General features: G+C 36.7%; 1 protein-coding gene across 2 annotated transcripts in view; it reads right to left on the reverse strand.

Annotated features, from left to right (window-relative positions):
• Window positions 1-2,837: 2,837 nt before the first annotated feature.
• The window catches only part of LOC127424007 (intraflagellar transport protein 122 homolog), a 98,432-nt gene continuing 79,974 nt past the window's right edge, over window positions 2,838-21,295 (reverse strand). The window contains exons 23-30 of one of the 2 annotated variants that reach the window (XM_051668759.1): window positions 17,250-17,350; window positions 15,035-15,200; window positions 14,846-14,957; window positions 11,985-12,113; window positions 10,057-10,133; window positions 7,156-7,341; window positions 6,851-7,015; window positions 2,838-3,304 (exon numbers count right to left, since the gene is read on the reverse strand). In XM_051668759.1, coding sequence (XP_051524719.1) covers window positions 3,218-3,304; window positions 6,851-7,015; window positions 7,156-7,341; window positions 10,057-10,133; window positions 11,985-12,113; window positions 14,846-14,957; window positions 15,035-15,200; window positions 17,250-17,350 — 1,023 coding nt within the window. In that variant the 3' untranslated portion in view covers window positions 2,838-3,217. The remainder of the gene's footprint in view (window positions 3,305-6,850; window positions 7,016-7,155; window positions 7,342-10,056; window positions 10,134-11,984; window positions 12,114-14,845; window positions 14,958-15,034; window positions 15,201-17,249; window positions 17,351-21,295) is intronic. The other variant, XM_051668760.1, reaches the window with a different exon arrangement.

Here is a 21,295-nt window from a genome sequence, read left to right on the forward strand (position 1 = left end):
CATCACAAAAGTAATCCATATGAATCCAGTAGTTTTATCCATGTCTTCAGAAGTGATAAGTGTGGGTGAGAAACAGAACAATATTTCTAGAAATTCTCCTCCCTACCCAATATGCCCCGTATGCATGAAGAATTTGAATCACCAAAAAACACAAGAAGAAGATTGTGAAAGTTAAAGTGCAGCCTGACTGGGCAGAGAGGAGAATTTATAGTAAAAAAGGATTTAAATATTGATCTATTTCTCACCCACACCTATCATATAACTTCTGAAGACATGGATTAAACCACTGGAGTCTTATGTATTACTTTTATGATGCCTTGTGTGATTTTTGGAGCTTCAAATTTTTGGCACCCATTCACTTGCATTGTGAGGACCAAAACAGCTGAGAAATTCTCCTAAATATATTTTTGTGTTCTGCTGAAGAAAGACATACACATCTGGGATGGCATGAGGGTAAGTAAATGATGAGAGAATTTTCATTTTTGGGTGAACTATCCCTTTAAAGATTAAGATGTCAAGTAAGGTCCTCAGACGTTGTTGTGTTCCTGGTTGTGGAAAAACTTAATCTCTGCAAAACCTTCTGAAGGATCCCAATGTTAGGAATGAGTGTCTTATTCAAACGAAGTTCCTGAATGCATCAATGTGGGATTATATGTTTGTGCCACATTTCTTTTGGGATTCTGACAAGGATTCAGGCTTTGCAAAGAAACTTATATTGAAAGATGGAGCAGTGTCAACAATATTGGACACACAGTAATGCTGGTGAGTAACAAATGTTATTCTTTGGTTTCATCTGCCTGTGTTTGTTTGATATGTATCAAAACACCATGATGACAAAATAAACCATAATCGTGACTCCAACATGGAGCAGATCATACTTAATACGGTTACCAAATAAATACATAATTGCTCATTAAATATTGATTTGAGATCAAATTATTTTATAAGCGCAATGAAAGACAATGGTAATGAAGTACGCTTGTAAGGTTGCGCAACTTTCTCAACTGTCTCGTCTTAGACAGGACATCCCGTATCTTCACCGAAACTAATATGTCGGGATGCCCACTGTCCCATATTTAATGATCGAGGGAGACCCCCTCCCCCAATCTACTGGCAAAACATATGGCAAATATCCCGTATTTTCCGACACAGGATGCGTACTGAAGCAGGGAGGAGAGATGAGACATGAAAAGGACAGAGGCATACGAGCCATTAAGGCTTAGAAAGCAGAGGCTGGATTGTGCTTGTATGAGATGACTGAATTGAATGAATGCGTAAATATCCCGTGTCTTCCTCCTAGAATTACGCTTATGCTTCCATGTGATCAAATTCTTATTCGTGTGACACATTTATTTATGTAAATTAAGTTGAATAAACTGATACATTTGTGTATCTAACAAAGATTTTCTAGTTGTGCTGACATAAAATGAACATGAGTTAAATTAATTTAAAAAGCATGATGCAAAAATGCTTCATTCTGTATATATTTTTAAGTAAATCCAACAAATCTTTTTTAATAATATAAATATTTCAGTTTTCTATTGTTATTTCAGTCTAACAACTGCAGTAGTTTGATTGTGTTCCTAATATAAATTGGGACATATATCTATCAATGATTGCCTGGACTGAGTGCTTTTTGGGGATTTTGTAAGTCGCTTGCATCTTTTTTTTTCCATTCTTGGAAAAAACACAAAACAGTTCCACTCGTACAAAGCCAATCATAACAGTGGCCATGTCTTAAAGCTAAAGCGGGGTAAAGACAGGGTAGAATAAGGTCATGTACTGTACATTATGACAATGTTTTGTATTTTTTTTTACATTATATGGCCATGTACACACTACAATGTTCTGGGAGTGACAACCGCATTTATAGGACTGACTCCCGCAAAAGTGATAACCATAGCAACACTGCAGCATCTGGTGCCTGTGAAACATGAATGCCACCAATTTAACCTGTTTTGTGCTTGCTATTTTGAGCAAAGAGCCAGTGTGAACCTCAAGAAAAAGAAAATAATTACAAAAAGATAAAAGCATGACATGACCCCTTTAAGTGAATCGGTTCCTTCACACAGTTCATGTAACTGAACCGGTTAAAATAAACGATTATCTTAGTGTCGGTAACTCCAATTCTTTTTAGAGACTCAGTTCTTTGGGATTGTTCTTGTAAATAAACTAGTTCACATAAATGATTCACTGATTCACTTGAGACCCACACAGTATTTAATGGACTTTGCCTTCATTTTAGAAGTGAAATATTTACTGTATTGCTGTTGTTTGTCACTATATTTAGATTCAGTTATATGAAATGGCTGTTTCTAGTTTATTATTTTATATTTAGTAAAATTTGTATGTTCAATTTAATATTGTCTCCTGAATCTGTTTAATTTCACCCTAATTAAATGTGTAACTATCATGTGATATTATTTTATGCTGCAATCAGAGCTTCAAAATATTTCAAAATATCTCCTTTAAATAGCTGCAATTATTTAGCTACTTTTTGTTACTAGCTTGTAGTAATTATATAACTTGTACCATTTGTAACCAACCCCGTGATGACAGCCCAGCCGCAATAATAATTAAAAAAAGAAAATCCTAGCAAACACATTGTACTGCCCTAGCATTGTGGCGGGTAGTTCTGCCCAGAGCAAGTACCACGCATGCTTCATTCTGAAAATCTAAGTTTGATGTAATTACGTCCTCTTTACATTTTTTTACTTTTACGATTTACGTTTTTTTTTTTTTTTAAAGCAGCAGCAATCTTAAAATTGCAAAAACTCAATGCAAATGTAAAAAACAAAAACAAAACAAAAACGTTTTATTGATAAGAATATATTACAGCGAGAAACATTTGAAACAGATTATCTTATTTAACATGTAAAACAAATCCAATCTGTAATCTATCTGGAATGTAGTGCACACAAACAGCAAGTAAACATATTAAAAACCATAACTAACCTAACTATCTGTACCTCATGATGACCTGTATGAAGTGTAAGAAAGAGCATGTATGTGCAAGTCAAATGGGTGTAATCTGCTTTGGTTTGCCGAGTGTTCTGATCCAGTTAATCCTATCACACTGATCCACTGAGCTGCATTTACTTACGGATTTCTAGTGGCTCAATCATCTTCACACCTCACACACACTGATACAACACACTCAGCATGTGGGACTAATCCACTGAGTTTATAAATGCACACACACTCATATAGTGTTGTGTTAGTTTGGTTCATCGATGGGTCTGCGGCAGTACGGACAGCAGTTGTGCTGAAGAACCAACAACTCATAATCCTCACTGTGAAACATCTGAAACAAAACAAAAACACACAATACAATCAAACTTCATCACTAATGAAAGGAAACAGACAAAACAAATAAAGAATTGAAGAATGAGCTCTTTCCATTCATGAGTGTGAATCTGAATTGGCCACGACCCACAGATGTTGAACTGGAATGTGAAAAGTGACGACAGTAAGAGGAATTTACTGAATTACAATTCAAAGACATTAAACAGTCACACAACAGAGGAACTGCATTAGACCAACACAAGTTTTGCAACAGAACAATTATTTCACCATTAATTTAGCTGAATTATGCTTCTCTATTCCCTGACATTTACAGAATAATTCAGTGTTGGTGAAGCTACTTTGAAACTGTAGCTTTAGAAACTACAAACTTCTCATAATCTAAAAGAGTTGAACTACAAGCTGCTCTTTTAAAAAAAAAAAATAAAAAAAAACACAAGGCAAGTTATTAACAAAAAGTCGAGCGCGCGTGCTTAAAGCAGCTAGATTATAACGTGATGACTCGCCACTTATTGAATCATAATATGTGTCTCTGTGTATTTCTTATCATGAAGAAAATTGGCAATACACAGCTTTATTTATAAGAGAGAGATTGTTTTTTTGAGAGTTAAAGATGGATTGAAGTGAACAGAAAGGTGAGAGAGGGTAGTCTTCGCCCCATTATACACTGCAACAAAATAAGTTTTTGATTTGTTTTTGTTTTGGCTTGTTTTCTAATATAAATATCTAAAACTCCTTTAAAACAACGTACATTTACTTTAACAGCCATACTGCAGAAAATTGTTAAATATAATATTAAAAATACAAATATTTTAAAATATCTAAAAATCCTTTAAAAAAAATAAAAAAGATGAATTCACCTCTGAAGCAGCATATAAGATATTTAGACTTGATTTTAGAGAACAGATCTTGAATATAAGAATATTTTGAATTTACCGCACTTGCAGAAGTATAAGCAAGTGAAAAAATACACTTATATACAAAATACACTTATATTTAAGATACAGCTGTGCTCAAAAGTTTGCATACCCTGGCAGAAATTGTGAAATTTTGGCACTGATTTTGAAAATATGACTGATCATGCAAAAAAAACTGTCTTTTATTTAAGGATAGTGATCATATGAAGCCTTTTATCATCACATAGTTGTTTGGCTCCTTTTGAAATCATAATGATAACAGAAATCACCCAAATGGCCCTGATCAAAAGTTTACATACCCTTGAATGTTTGGCCTTGTTAAAGACACACAAGGTGACACACACGGGTTTAAATGGCAATTAAAGGTTAATTTCCCACACCTGTGGCTTTTTAAATTGCAATTAGTGTCTGTGTATAAATAGTCAATGAGTTTGTTAGCTCTCACGTGAATGCACTGAGCAGGCTAGATACTGAGCCATGGGGAGCAGAAAAAGAACTGTCAAAAGACCTGTGTAACAAGGTAATGGGACTTTATAAAGATGGAAAAGGATATAAAAAGATATCCAAAGCCTTGAAAATGGCAGTCTGTACTGTTCAATCACTTATTAAGAAGTGGAAAATTCGGGGATCTCTTGATACCAAGCCAAGGTCAGGTAGACCAAGAAAGATTTCAGCCACAACTGCCAGAAGAATTGTTCGGTATACAAAGAAATACCCACAGGTAACCTCAGGAGAAATACAGGCTGCTCTGGAAAAAGACGGTGTGGTTGTTTCAAGGAGCACAATTCAACGATACTTGAACAAAAATTAGCTGCATGGTCGAATTGCCAGAAAGAAGCCTTTACTGCGACAATGCCACAAAAAAGCCCGGTTACAATATGCCCGACAACACCTTGACACACTGGAGTTACAACAAGGCCTGTAGTGAAAAGAAAACCATCCCCACTGTGAAGCATGGTGGTGGTTCACTGATGTTTTGGGGATGTGTGAGCTCTAAAGGCACAGGGAATCTTGTGAAAATTGATGTCAAGATGAATGCAGCATGTTATCAGAAAATACTGGCAGACAATTTGCATTCTTCTGCACAAAAGCTGCGCATGGGACGCTCTTGGACTTTCCAGCACGACAATGACCCTAAGCACAAGGCCAAGTTGACCCTCCAGTGGTTACAGCAGAAAAAGGTGAAGGTTCTGGAGTGGCCATCACAGTCTCCTGACCTTAATATCATCGAGCCACTCTGGGGAGATCTCAAACGTGCGGTTCATGCAAGATGACCAAAGACTTTGCATGACCTGGAGGCATTTTGCCAAGATGAATGGGCAGCTATACCACCTGCAAGAATTTGGGGCCTCATATAAACTATTACAAAAGACTGCACGCTGTCATTGATGCTAAAGGGGGCAATACACAGTATTAAGAACTAAGGGTATGCAGACTTTTGAACAGGGGTCATTTCATTTTTTTCTTTGTTGCCATGTTTTGTTTTATGATTGTGCCATTCTGTTATAACCTACAGTTGAATATGAATCCCATAAGAAATAAAAGAAATGTGTTTTGCCTGCTCACTCATGTTTTCTTTAAAAATGGTACATACAGTATATTACCAATTCTGCAAGGGTATGCAAACTTTTGAGCACAACTGTACATTCTCTTAAAGCAAGTCTAAATATCTTATATGTTGCTTCTCAAGTAAATGTATCTTGTTTTAAGGATTTTTAGACAATTTTAAATGGAAAACAAGACAAAAACACTTGATAACAATAGGATTTTTTGCAGTGAATTTCTTTACTGAATTAAACTTAATAAAAAATGTTTTTTTCCTTTAATTCAGTGAATGTCATTTAGAGTTATTTTTAAAAGATGATTTTGTCCTCTTTCTTGTTAGTAAGTTGGGGCATAAGCTGAATAATCGGTAAAGAACTAATGATTAATCGTTGCCATAATCGCCAAAGAGTTGAATAATCATTCCAATAATCGTTAGATTATTCGATTATCAAAATAATAGTTAGTTGCAGCCCTATTTTTAAGTAAATAAAGTGAATTGATACATTTGTGTATATCTAACAAAGGATTTCCAGTTGTGTTGACATAAAATGACCATGAGATTAATTTATTTACTTAAAAAGCTTGATGCAAAAATGCTACACATATATTTTAAGTAAATCCAACACATGACATTTTTTCAGATTGTTAATGGAACAGTGAATTTACTGTAAAAATAGCTGAACTACTGTCACACAACTGTTTAGTTAACAACTCTACAACCTGCAACCTGATGACACACATTTACATGCATTGTATGGACAAACAGAGCTGAAATGTGCTTATAAAAATCTTCACTTCGATTCTGCTGAAGAAGGAAGGTCACACACATCTGGGATGGCTTAAAGGTAAGTAAATCATGATAGAATTTTCATTTAACTATTCCTTTAATATATTACTTCGAGTGATTAGATATTTTTTTCAAAACATAACAGATTTCTGTGAATTTCCTTGCATTTGATTCCATTTTAATTTGACTTAAATCCAAATAATTCATTCTGCATCCTGTTTGGTACTTCAGTGTACAGTAATTCAATGCAAATCCAGAAAATGAATCAATTTCATTCTGAATGGCGCTGTTTGTGTACCTGAAAGCACGAAGGACACATAGTGATGCTGACGTCGGGAAGGAGGGATCTGTAGTACTGCCAGCTGAGCGGTTTGGCCCAGCGCTTGATCAAAACATCTCGTCTGGACATGAACCTCAAAACCGCTCGACTCACGACCACTGGTACAAACGTACTGCCGCCCTGCTGCAACACACACACACACACACAAGGTTGCATAATATAAAATTAAGCTCAGTGTCATGTCTCCAGTCTCTCGAATTTGGGGTATCTGATGACATAATAGCTCAACACATTGATAGCTAGAAGTATGAAGCATACATTACCAAACACAAACATTGGGAACATTTCAAGTCAGAGAACACAGTCCCATCACCATCAATGGAGCACCAGTGGAGAGAGTCAGCAGCTTCAAGTTCCTGGGTGTCCACATCACTGAGGAACTCACATGGTCCATCCACACTGAAGTCGTTGTGAAGAAGGCTCATCAGCGCCTCTTCTTCCTGAGACAGCTGAGGAAGTTTGAAATGAACCACCACATCCACACAGGGTTCTACACCTGCACTGTAGAGAGCATCCTGACTGGCTGCATCTCCGCCTGGTACGGCAGTAGCACCGCCCACAACCGCAAAGCACTGCAAAGGGTGGTGCGAACTGCCAGACACATCATCGGAGGTGAGCTTCCCTCCCTCCAGGACATATATACCAGGCGGTGTGTGAAAAAAGCTCGGAGGATCATCAGAGACTCCAGCCACCCGAGCCATGGGCTGTTCTCACTGCTACCATCAGGTAGGCGGTATCGCAGCATCAGGACCCGCACCAGCCGACTCCATGATAGCTTCTTCCCCCAAGCAATCAGACTTTTGAACTCTTGATCTCCCACGATCAAATACATCAGCACTGCACTTTATTACCCTTACTCTTATATCTCACACCGGACTGTCATAAATTATATTATTATTATATTATATTCTCTCTTAACAACTGACTATCAACTGACAGCCTGAATGTCAATACAGTACAATACTGTACATTCTATACAGTGGTGTGAAAAAGTGTTTGCCCCCATTCCTGATTTCCTATTTTTTTGCATGTTTGTCACACTTAAATGTTTCAGATCATCAACCAAGTTTAAATATTAGTCAAAGATAACACAAGTAAACACAAAATGCAGTTTTTAAATGAAGGTTGTTATTATTAAGGGAAAACAAAATCCAAACCTACATGGCCCTGTGTGAAAAAGTGTTTGCCCCCTAAACCTAATAACTGGTTGGGCCACCCTTAGCAGCAACAACTGCAATCAAGCATTTGCGATAACTTGCAATGAGTCTTTTACAGCGCTGTGGAGGAATTTTGGCCCACTCATCTTTGCAGAATTGTTGTAATTCAGCCACATTGGAGGGTTTTCGAGCATGAACTGCCTTTTTAAGGTCATGCCACAGCATCTCAATAGGATTCAGGTCAGGACTTTGACTAGGCCACTCCAAAGTCTTCATTTTGTTTTTCTTCAGCCATTCAGAGGTGGACTTGCTGGTGTGTTTTGGATCATTGTCCTGCTGCAGAACCCAAGTTCGCTTCAGCTTGAGGTCACGAACAGATGGCCGGACATTCTCCTTCAGGATTTTTTGGTAGACAGCAGAATTCATGGTTCCATTTATCACAGCAAGTCTTCCAGGTCCTGAAGCAGCAAAACAGCCCCAGACCATCACACTACCACCACCATATTTTACTGTTGGTATGATGTTTTTTTTCTGAAATGCGGTGTTACTTTTATGCCAGATGCAATGGGACACACACCTTCCAAAAAGTTCAACTTTTGTCTCGTCAGTCCACAGAGTATTTTCCCAAAAGTCTTGGAGATCATCAAGATGTTTTCTGGCAAAAATGAGACGAGCCTTAATGTTCTTTTTGCTCAGCAGTGGTTTTCGTCTTGGAACTCTGCCATGCAGGCCATTTTTGCCCAGTCTCTTTCTTATGGTGGAGTCATGAACACTGACCTTAACTGAGGCAAGTGAGGCCTGCAGTTCTTTGGATGTTGTTGTGGGGTCTTTTGTGACCTCTTGGATGAGTCGTCGCTGCGCTCTTGGGGTAATTTTGGTCGGCCGGCCACTCCTGGGAAGGTTTACCACTGTTCCATGTTTTCGCCATTTGTGGATAATGGCTCTCACTGTGGTTCTCTGGAGTTCCAAAGCTTTAGAAATGGCTTTATAACCTTTTCCAGACTGATAGATCTCAATTACTTTCTTTCTCATTTGTTCCTGAATTTCTTTGGATCTCGGCATGATGTCTAGCTTTTGAAGATCATTTGGTCTACTTCACTTTGTCAGGCAGGTCCTATTTAAGTGATTTCTTGATTGAGAACAGGTGTGGCAGTAATCAGGCCTGGGTGTGGCTAGAGAAATTGAACTCAGGTGTGATAAACCACAGTTAAGTTATGTTTTAACAGGTGGGGCAAACACTTTTTCACACAGGGCCATGTAGGTTTGGATTTTGTTTTCCCTTAATAATAACAACCTTCATTTAAAAACTGCATTTTGTGTTTACTTGTGTTATCTTTGACTAATATTTAAACTTGTTTGATGATCTGAAACATTTAAGTGTGACAAACATGCAAAAAAATAAGAAATCAGGAAGGGGGCAAACACTTTTTCACACCACTGTATATACTACTATATATACTTTTTTCTTTTTTTTGAATAATGTGTATTCTATATTGTGCGTATTGTATACTGTACAGTGTATGTTATTATTTGTATATTGTTGCGTGTAATTATGTGTATATCAGATGTTTAAACTGTGTTGTGTTAATTTGATGTTATTATAAATTGGTATATGTCTCATCACTGTCACGACTGCTATATTGATCAGAACTGCACCCAAGAATTTCACACACCATTGCACTTGTGTATATGGCTGTGTGACAATAAATGTGATTTGATTTGAAGTCAACTTGAAATGGCATTCACAGCACACCTAACTTTCCTCACTGACTGTAAATGTGACATTCTCAGGTGAAAAATTATTCAATAGGAATTAATGTAGGGCGAGACTTGATTTGATCAGATCATAGATGTTAGGCTTTGATATTATTGGTAACTTGAATGAAAGATTGTGACAACAAACATATTTTTCTTTAGAAACGTACTCAGATGAATCATTCACAACCGTGAAAAACAGCCTGCGGATTACAGTGACAATCAGTCGTTAATAACAGTTAAATGTCTCACCTCAAAGCTGAGTTTGGCTGTAAAGGGGTCATCTTCAGGGTCCTCAGTGCCATCATCCAACTTCAGACACTGAGATTCTGACAAGCACACACACACACACACACACACACACACACACACATGCACGCACGCACGCACACACACAATTAATTCATTCATTATTGAGCCAATATGAATAAGAATAAAATCATGACTGACTTGATGTGCACTAACAAACATATGGTAAGTAGACAGATCAATATGCTACTAGATTTGCATATCATCTAAGGGAAATACTTATTGAACCAATAATTGAAATATGAACGAAATCAGCTACCTATATAGTTAGATAAGTCTCTTCTTTAAATCAAGCAGGGTCACAAAATTAACAACTTAATGGCATAGGCCTATAACACGTTAGGAACAAATAATGATCACGAGTAAAGACACGTTACAGTACTTTTCCAAGTGTATTCTTTTATAATTTTTAATATGCATAATATACAGTAGGATAACATATCGTAATTGGGTAATAAAAACAACAATTAGCTTGCTGTATTTTGCTCATTTGGAGGCATGCAGTTAGAGTATTAATAATGATGAGAAGAGCTGAATTTGGTGCACGCTTGTTTCCTCAGTCTCATGCTCCGTGTTTGTTGCAAAAGTGTGCATGTAATCCGAGATGACCTTTGTAACCCATTATAGTAATTACATAATAATTACAATCAATTATTAAATTCCGTTATAGGCGTATCAAAGTTTCAGCATCATATCAATGTATTTTTAAATCCTTACTATTATTATGGGTAAAAAAAATAAAAATAAAAATGCACATTTGGGTGTGCAAGATGAGGTTTTTGGGTGGCATATGCACACCCTGGCACATCTGTGGCTACACCACTGTTCTGGATGCCGTGCTGTGATTGGTGCTGTTTTCATGTTTTATTCTATAATGCTATAATGGGATGTTTTTGCACATATAGACGTCTGCACATCTTAAAGTATATACAGGTCAATAAGCTTTATTGGTTTCATGTCAAATAAAATTTATTTTCTGTTTCTTTATTTGTTCTTAAATTTTGAAATTAAACATGAACTAATATAAAACTATGCTAAATTATATAAATGAAACATGTTAAGAGGCAGTAAATGTGTGTGGGTACATGATTATTTAGAATAGTGGAATGAAGTTATTGTATGGAGGACTACGAGTAAACTTAAAAACAATGAAGGAATCAATTATTAATTTACAGTTGAAGTCAGAAGTTTACATACACCAGATTTTCACAATTCCTGACATTTAATCATAGAAAACATTCCCTGTCTTAGTTCAGTTAGGATCATTTTATTTTAAGAATGTGAAATGTCAGAATAGATAATAGAGAGAATGATTTCAGCTTTTATTTCTTTCATCACATTCCCAGTGGGTCAGAAGTTTACATACACTTTGTTAGTATTTGGTAGCATTGCCTTTAAATTGTTTAACTTGGGTCAAATGTTTTGGGTAGCCTTCCACAAGCTTCTCACAGTAAGTTGCTGGAATTTTGGCCCATTCCTCCAGACAGAACTGGTGTAACTGAGTCAGGTTTGTAGGCCTCCTTGCTCGCACACGCTTTTTCAGTTCTGCCCACAAATTTTCTATCGGATTGAGGTCAGGGCTTTGTGATGGCCACTCCAATTCACTCCAATCCAGTTTTTTTCTGGGGCGGTAAAATAACCTTTAAGTGCCACTGCTGAGCAAATATTTGTAAACAGCAACTTAATCTATTGGACAATTCATTGTGGAAGCACCCCGATAAACTTCAGGGAGAATTTTAAGGCACACCCCTTTGATTCATGTTGCCCGCCAGCAAAGGCACATGTCGTTCTTAGCTCGAAAGAAGATGTCACTCCTACTGCTCCATATAAATGGATGTGCAATGTGAATGCTGAGTGTAGCAGGACGTTACCTCCACCGCTCATCTCCTGCCAGCGAGCGCTCCTCCTTTCCACACGAGGAACCTCCAGATCAATGAGCGATACAGCTTCCTCATCTGAGATATCCTCCTCCAGATAAAACTCCACCAGAGGAAGAACCTCTAAACATGCACAATCACACACATTTGAGCTCTAGTCACTGTCATCACTTCTTTCATTTTTAACACATTATTTGGGGCCCCTCACATAACTGGTCAAGAACATATCCAGGTCGTATTTCAATTTTAGGACCAAAATTTGACAATTTTGTGATAATCTTTTCATGACAATTAAGCACATTTCCTCCTAAACAATCATTACTGTAATTCAGATATTTATAATGTTATTTAACTTCTTATACAATAATTAGTAATAATAGTATCAATAATTCTGTCTGGATATATGATATAAATTAAAATGTATATATTATATTTAATAAGTATATTATATAAAAATATATGTATTAATAAATGTAGACCCTTTAGAGCTACTTTGACACTTCAGAGGATGTGTAAAAATCTTAGTCTTAAAGACATTTGGAGACTTCTGAATCCATCTGGGAGGGACTACACCTTTTTTTCAACAGTTCATAAGATTTACTCTAGAATAGATTTTTTTTTTTATATCTAAGTCACTTATTCCATTTGACAATGACTGCTCAATTGGGAACATGTTGGTTTCAGATCATGCTTTGGTGAGTTTAGAGATGTTGTCACTTATAGAGAAAAGGAAATAATATAGATGGCGCTTTAATACATCCCTTCTACAGGACCCAGCATTTCAACAAATGCAAAAGATAGAAGTTAATGCTTATGTAGAAACCAATTGGTCCTCAATGTCCTCTGTTATGGTGCAGATCATACAATATGCCTCATTCATTAAAAGGATCAAAGCACAGGAATTCATAGGATTGGAAAAGAGTATTAAAAGTGCTGAAACAGAGCTGAAGCGCCAAATGTCATCAAATGCTCTTAGAGAGTTGACTATATATAAAATATAGGTACAATACTATTTTGTCACAGAAGGTAGTGTTTTGGTTTTTCAGGGCAAGACAGGCATACTTTGAGTCAGGGGACAAAGCAGGGAAACGTCTTGCCAGATACATAAAACAGAGAGTTTTTTTTCCCACCATTGTTTCAATTAAGTCTTCTGGAGGCAAGATATTTATTTTTGCCACAGATATTAATAAAGCCTTTTAAGAATTTTATTTCCATCTTTATAGTTCCAAGTCCATGTCTTCCGATAAGGATGTTAGCAACTTTGTAGAGCTATTAGAACTTCCTAAATTGACGAATGATCAAAGACTTTCTTGACTCAGATATTACTTTGGAGGAGCTTGTTGAGGTAATTAAAGCCTTGCCAACAGGTAAGGCACAGGGCCAGATGGTTTTGGGAACACTTTTATTGGATGGATGAAGTTACTTTATAAACAACCGGCAGTGGCATTGCAAACTAATGGATTAATTTAAGAATTTTTCTCTTGGTAGGGGAATCCGGCAAGGCTGTCCTCTCTCCCCTTTATTGTTCAGTCTTGCCCTGGAACCATTAGCAGCCCAAATAAGAAAATAGGATGATTTTCCTGGCATTGAAGCAGAAGGTGTGGTGCATATACTTCTACTCTGCGCAGATGATATATTATTTTTGTCTCTGGCCCTAAAAGATCTATGCCTAGCCTCCATAGAATTATTAATTATTTCTCCAAATTTTCAGGATACAGTGTGAATTGGTCTAAATCGGAAGCTCTTGCTCAGACAGCATATTGCCCTGCCACGGCTTTCCAACCTGCCTCCTTTCAATGGCCCAAGCAAGGTATTAGGTATTTAGGTATTTTATTTCCAGCAAATGTGAGAGATTTAGTTAGAGTAAATTTTGACCCATTAATGAAATAGTTCTCGTGTGATGTGAATGGGTGGGCTTCACTACATTTGTCTATGGCTGGGAAGGTCAGTGTATAAAAATGAATTGTATCCCCAAATGAAATTATCTACTGCAGTCTCTCCCTCTAGAAGTTCCTCTTTCTTATTTTAAACAATTTGATAGAATACTTAAGTCTTTTATTTGGAATGGTAAACGACCTCAGTTGCAGTTCAGTAAGACCAATTGACAAAAGAGGTTTAGACCTATAGCATTGAACAAGCGGTCCTTGCCCCAATCTGACCATTGCAAATTATTTCTATCAAACTGCCTAGAGAAGTAAAAATGCATCCCATTATTTCACACTTACATTCAGTATGGACAAAAGTTTCCCAAATGTTCAGTTTTGATACTTACATAAATGTTTTCTCAAGCATATGGCTGAACCCCAAATTATGTATTAACAAGTCCCCTTTTTGCTGGAAAGAATGGATTGAGAGGGGTGTTGCTACACTTGGTGACTTATGAAAATGGAGCTTTGAGATCATATGAAAATTTGACCCAGCAATTTGGGATTTCTAGGTCTCAATTTTTCAGGTATTTACAGTTGAGCTAGTACTACCCTTTTTGGGGGTAGTACACAGCCCCCTAAAGCTGCAGACACTCTCTGTATGGTGCTCACAGCCTTTGGAAAGGGTCATGAAATGTCAGTGTATTATTCCTCTTTGATTCAGAGTCTTGGTGACGGGGCCTTAACAGCTCTTAAGAGGTTATGGGAAAGAGATCTGAACTTGGTATTGGAGGATGGGGAGGGGGAGGGGGAAAGAATTTAAAAAAATCATAAAACTATGTCTAGGATTGCAAGGGTATGGCCTTATTCAGTTTAAGATTTTGCATAGTTTCTGCTGGACTCCCACTAGATTGTTTAGGCTTAGTCTAAAAGACACGCCTACCTGCTATAATACAGAAAACAGCCAAGCTGTGTGTATGTGGCACTTACCATATGAGGAAGCGGAGAATATGAATGGCTGTCTGCAGTTAATGCAGGAGTTGCCCTGGTTATTCAGCAGAGGGTTGTTGGTGGAACAGCGGTAACACATAGGGATCAAATCCTACAATACACATCGTCATTAACTGATCAAAAACAACTGTGATGCAATGCAGTCTTGCACATGATGTGAACACACACCTCGCTGTCATGGTAGGGTTTGGAGCGGACTGTCAGGCAGCTGAGCTCCATACTGTCCTGATAGCGCGATGGGATCTTCAGTCCTTGCAGTTTCTCAAAGGCATGTCGCGCCACTTTATATGCACCCAGAACTTTACTCTGTTTCGCCAGAGCGTACAACGTATCCCTGAAGTGCGGGGTCAAGGGTCACAACAACAATTCGTCCTGTAAATAATGCAACATTCCAGCACAAGGAATACCGTTACAGTATTTTTAGCAGTCATCATGTATTAATCTGGATTTGTGACAGTGATGTAAGGATGTCTGAGGTGACGAAAAAGAAAATTTAAGTTTAAAACACAAGTGCCACATTCTTACATAGACAGTGTGACAGGATCAGAAATGAGCTTGGTTTCCCTGTTCCCAGAGATATTTGCTGACCAGCAGTCAGATCTAAATGGAGTTTGAAATAGTTTGAGCGTTGACTGTCATTTAGTGTTAGCATGTATGGAGGACCAGGACTGCCAAAATACAAAATAAAAGAAAATAAATATATCTTTAAAGAAATGTAAAAAATGAAAAAAGTGTACATATAAATAAATAAATGATCAAATCTGACATAAATGAGTATTTATAATTTTTATTTCCTTATTTATGTATTATTGTATTTATTTAATTCCATATTCATGTATTTCCACATGTATTTATTTCCTCGTTTGTTTTTTTCTACATTCATTTATATTTACATGTATATATGTCCATATTTATTTATTTACACATTTATATATTTACACATTGTAACTAGTTCACAAGATGGGCAAGGAGGAAGCTAGGACCAGCTTAAACACATAGACATTTATTTTACAACTTAAAAGACAATACCAAATGCACTGCTTCCCCGCCGGCTCGTTGCACACACACACACACAGATTTATGCATCTCTCTCTCCGTTTGCCACCGACTCCTCTCTTTAAATACTCTCGCCACCCATCACTGGAACGTGAGACCGGTGTGGCACACAGGTGGAACTCATTCACCACTTATGTTTCCAGCCTCGCTCTGCCCAGACACCGCTCGGCTCCACCCTGCTCACCATCACCAAACTCAGGCCGGGGAATTCTCACGGCCCAGCCACGCCCTCCTCCTCGTCACACACATTTATTTATTTCCACATTTATTATTTCTTTATTTCTGTGTCTGTATGGTAATGAGGGGGCGTGCTTTCCACTTCAGGCACAGAAATAGATTTATATGTACACTTTTTTCATTTCTTTACACCTCTTTAAAGAAATATTTATTTATTTTGTATTTTGGCAGTCTTTGTCCTCCATCAGCATGTAGATTCTAATGTTAATGCTTTTATATCAAATTCTGCTCAACTTTGTCGCATCTCCAATGGTCATTGTCATTTATGCTGCCGCAAATTGCCACTCTCTTCGAAAATGAAGGATTCTGTTAATGTGAATGCACCATGACCAAATCAGTCTCTTAACAATAAGTGAACAAGAAACTGCCTGAAGTATTCTTTTCTTTTTCCTGCTTTTTCAGGCATGTCTACTCACTTGCTCGGTTTGTCAACTTTTCCGTTCCAAAAATATATTTCACAGTTATCACACAGAAAGTGAGAAGAATGAAGTGAGAGAGGAGTGCGTGTGAGAAAGAAAAGTGTGTAAATGGTGACAGCAGAAACAGATGTTGCTGTGAAAGTTCAGACTTCACATCATACTCTGAAGCATTTCAACACATCTCTCCGTTGGCTGAGGTGTTATGAAACAGTTTTGTGATGAGGTGGTGGGCGTGGCCGGGCTGTAACGATGGACGCCCAGCGCCGAATCAGCGGTAGAGTGATAAAGAGGAGCCAGGGATGCCAATTCAAGAGAGAGAGAGAGACACGCGTTTATGTTTAAGTTCAGTTTATGTCATTAAAGTTATGTTGACTGTTCTGCCAGTTCCCGCTTCCTCCTTGCCCATCCTTTACCCGTTACAGGTTTATTTTGCATTCAACACACGCTGCAACCACCCACCCACCCACACACACACACACACACACACACACACACACACATACACACATACACACATACACACTAACTCTGTCAACACTTCAGTCAACTGAACACTAATATATGAAAACATCACACAGCTGAAAGTGTCTCTTAGAGGCCCTTCAAGCGTTCAAGAAAGTGTGTGTGTGTGTGTGTGTGTGTGTGTGTGTGTGTGTGTGTGTGAAGGATACACTTTGGAGATGCCCATGGGAACATCTTTGGTCAAGTTGTGGAAGAGAAATCGTGAGATGTTGAAGAGAATCTCAGGCATGTTGGAACTAAAGGGCTCTGACTGAAAACACAAACATGAATATCAACATTAATACAACAAATCATCAACGTTTCTTCTGTAGTACATTAATCTATGAATCAAGAGTTGAATTTTACTCTGATCAGCTTAAAATACATTCATTCATCTCAAAACAAACACATCGCGGTCTACTTCCCTATCCTAAAACAAATGCAGAAGTTTATTTCTGAGAGACTAAACTGATCATTAGTATAGCTGTAACTATTATTTAATTTGTAACTCTTTAAAACAGTCTATAATATACAGTGTTGGGTGTAACCTAAAGACAAAGTAATTACAGTAGTTACTGTATAACTTAAACTATTTAGTAATTTAGTTTACAGAAAGTAGTGTGACACTTTACATTTTAAAATCTTGTAATCAGATTACAGTTTCTGACTTTCAATTTAATTGAAGTTATTACTTTTATGTAGGCCTACATTACTTGGGTTATACATACTTCTAAAATAATGCTATTTATGTTGAAAACATCTAAAACATGAATTAAGTTCATATGCATGATTATTTGCATTAATTTGATTAACATGTTTTCTTTTTTTTATTTAATGGACAGTCTACTTGCGTAATTGCCTCTGCATTCTACTTAATGCGGCCCAGGCGTTTCATGTTACAGTGTTCAGCGCACCTACATTCAGGGGTTTATTCATGAGATCATTTCTGTTTTTTAGGATTGTTTAAAACAATAAATCATGTTTTTGCCGTTAAGGTGACTGATCTCAGATGTATCATTTGCAGACATTTGCCTCTAAAAATATTTTTTCTTTTCCAAATGTAGCTATATAAAACATATATAACCAGCTGCAGTCCACCGCTGGCCATCTCATTCACAAGTGTTTCATTCATTTACAATATTTCATACCTGTTGAGCTTCAATGATAAATTCCACCATACAACGATTGCAAATTACTTTACTTTTGTTAAATGTCCCCTGTGGATTCCATCAATAAATGAGCAGTTCTCTTACTCTGACCAGGCTTTAAAAATCACTCAGGACAGAATGAAGCAGTTTTAAATGTCATGACATAAATACAGTAATAGCGCATAAATATATTTAATGGTACTCAGCATATTTAAAACAATCTCAAATGTTACAACTTATGTTTTGCAGCTATGCTACTTATGCATTTTACATAACATATACTTAAATATATTATGTGATATACTTATCAATGACACAAAATAGTTTGGAAGCCCTGAACCGCAAAGTGAAGAAAAAAAAAAGTCACTAGGTGAAAAGCTTTTTTAGGTGTCTTCCTGAGCCTTTGTCCTACAAATATTTTTTTTTCTCAAAAAAATGTTTTTTCACTGAAATGTTTTCGCTCTAATATTGTTTTTTCTCTAAAAGTTTTTTTTTTTCCTCTCTGGAAATGTTTTTTTTTTTTTCTGTCTAAAGACTTCTAATTCATGAAATCCCGCAAATAAATGAATATGCCTCAGGTTACATATGTTTTATATGGCATTCGTTGTCAAGTGTGACAACAGGAGTTATTTCTGATTGTTTGATGTCCTTCACCATTGGGAATATCGATGCTGCTATGATATTACGCAGCGAGAGGCGTCACAACGGTCAACAATTTTAAAAAGCATACTCTCAATAGCAGCATTGATATTGCCAGTGGTGAAAAACATCAAACAAACAGAAATAACTCCTGTTGTCACACTTGACAACGAATGCATGAATTTTGTCCATTTTTGATTGTGCACCTGCCTTAATGTTTTGATGTGCGCACACTACTATTACACTTGACAACGAATGCCATATGAAGCATATGTAACCAGAGGCATATTCATTTATTTGTGGGATTTCATGAATTAGAAGACTGTCTAACATTATATGTTTATTTCATAAATATGATTAGCAAAACATCCTTGTTATTGTTATTTATTAACTTTACATCTATAAATCAACAGATTAATACTACAAACATGGTCACCTTTTAAGCATAAGATTTCATACTGATAGTGGCACCTGGTGGCTGGGGTTGGTATGGCATGCTAATTGTTAGCTAGCAAGAAAACATTTTTTGCATCTTGGAGAAAGAAAACTGAAAAAAAAAAATTGAAAAAAAATTTTAGAGAAAAAAAATAGGTGAAAAAAGATTTTTAGACAGAAAATATTTTTGTTTGGTGAAATTATTTTTTTAGACAGAAACAAAAATTTTAATTTACAATTGAAGGACATGCACTCAGTAACACGACAATGTTTTAGTGCCACGTAAATAAAACAAAAAAACATCTATGATTTCAAGAATTACGTTTGTTTAAAGTTGTAATGTTTTGAGAATAATCTCATAACATGCCTTTTACGAGAATAAAGTCATAAAGTTTCAAGAATAAAGTCAAAGCATTATGAGAATAAAGTTGAAATATTTAGAGAAAAACAAATCACAATATTAAACAGTGCGTCATTACCACAACGACAGAACGGACGCAGAACCAGCAGCTTCATTAATGTAAGAAATGGATGTAATGAATGTAGTTAAATCATACTTTAGGAAATTATTTAGCAATACAGAAATTCTTGGTCATTTGGTGCATCGGCACATAGTTATTATTAGTATTTAGACACTGCAGCAGTTATGTAGGAAACTAAATTTATTCAGTAGAAAAAACCAGGCTATGTCTACAATAATCTGAATAAATTGTGTTTTCATTTTTGAAATGCTCTCCATCCACACTCCATCCATTTTCAAACGTTTTCCAAAAGTTTCTTTGTCTACACTGAAACGTATGAAAACTCTTAAATCCCCTTACTGCGCATACAAAAAATAAATAAAAAGAATAAAAAATAAAATAACAAATAAAAAATTCACCATTCTATGCAAATGCAAATGTCCTCATCACCGGACAGCAGATCTGATGAAACTTTGCGTTGCCTTTGAAGGAATGTATTTTGAAGGCTGTACAAAGAAACATTTATATTGAACAATGCTCTCTAAGTGAATAACAGGCACAATAATGCCGCTACAATGTGGGCCACCATCTTGATTGATTTGGGTTGAATGGATCACATGACTGCGTCACATGTCAACAAATATGTCATCGTTTTCAGATACAGTATATCCACCTGCCCTGTCCACACTACAGTGCAAAGACAGCCTCAGTGTGGACGGAAGGCCTAAACGTAGAGAAAAACATGCATTTTCAAATGAAAACATATTAGTGTGGATGTAGCCCCAGACAGTCCAGCTCGCCGTGCGTGATGTGGTCTGCTTATTTTTTTTCTCAAAGCAATACTGTAACTGAGGATATGTTACCACATACAGTGTCTTTAAATGGACCTATATAATTCACAGCAGTTCCAATTATTTTTTGCTCCACTTGAGCTGAAAACAGGTTGAAAACTCCTGTACTAATGCACACCTAAGTCACCTAAGCTTGGAAAACTTGACAACAAAGTTGCACAGCCAATGTTATCTCCCTGGTTAGTGGTGTTTACTGTATTCAAAGAACCAGACGCTGCACTTTGCTGTTGTCCACCACATTACTTTTATGTTACTTTCCTTACGACTTATTCTCAAAATACTATGACTTCAATTTCATAATGATACAAATGTATTCTCGTAATTTAGACTTTATTTTCAAAATATTAAGACTTTAATCTCAAAATCTTAGATTTATTTTTATTTTACATTTAAATTGCTGTCGTACAGGACAGCTTAAAAAAACAAAAAAACACCTAGTGAATTTTTTTTTCACTTTGCGGTTCAGGGCTTCTGTAAAATAGAGATTAAAACATGCATTTAATAAAAACGGGGTAATGCATGTATTCGTCAGATCTCTCTCTTCTCCCTTACACATGGAGCATTGCAGTTTTTGAAGCGTGCAGTTGTTCCATTCAAAGAGCACTGGTGCTGACTCCTTTACTAGTGTTCTTCAGCCTTGTCTCATTTGCTGTACAAGCTTATCTGTGGCTAAATGTCTTGC

Source organism: Myxocyprinus asiaticus, chromosome 33, assembly GCF_019703515.2.
Source record: "Myxocyprinus asiaticus isolate MX2 ecotype Aquarium Trade chromosome 33, UBuf_Myxa_2, whole genome shotgun sequence".
Taxonomy (NCBI): Eukaryota; Metazoa; Chordata; class Actinopteri; order Cypriniformes; family Catostomidae; genus Myxocyprinus; species Myxocyprinus asiaticus.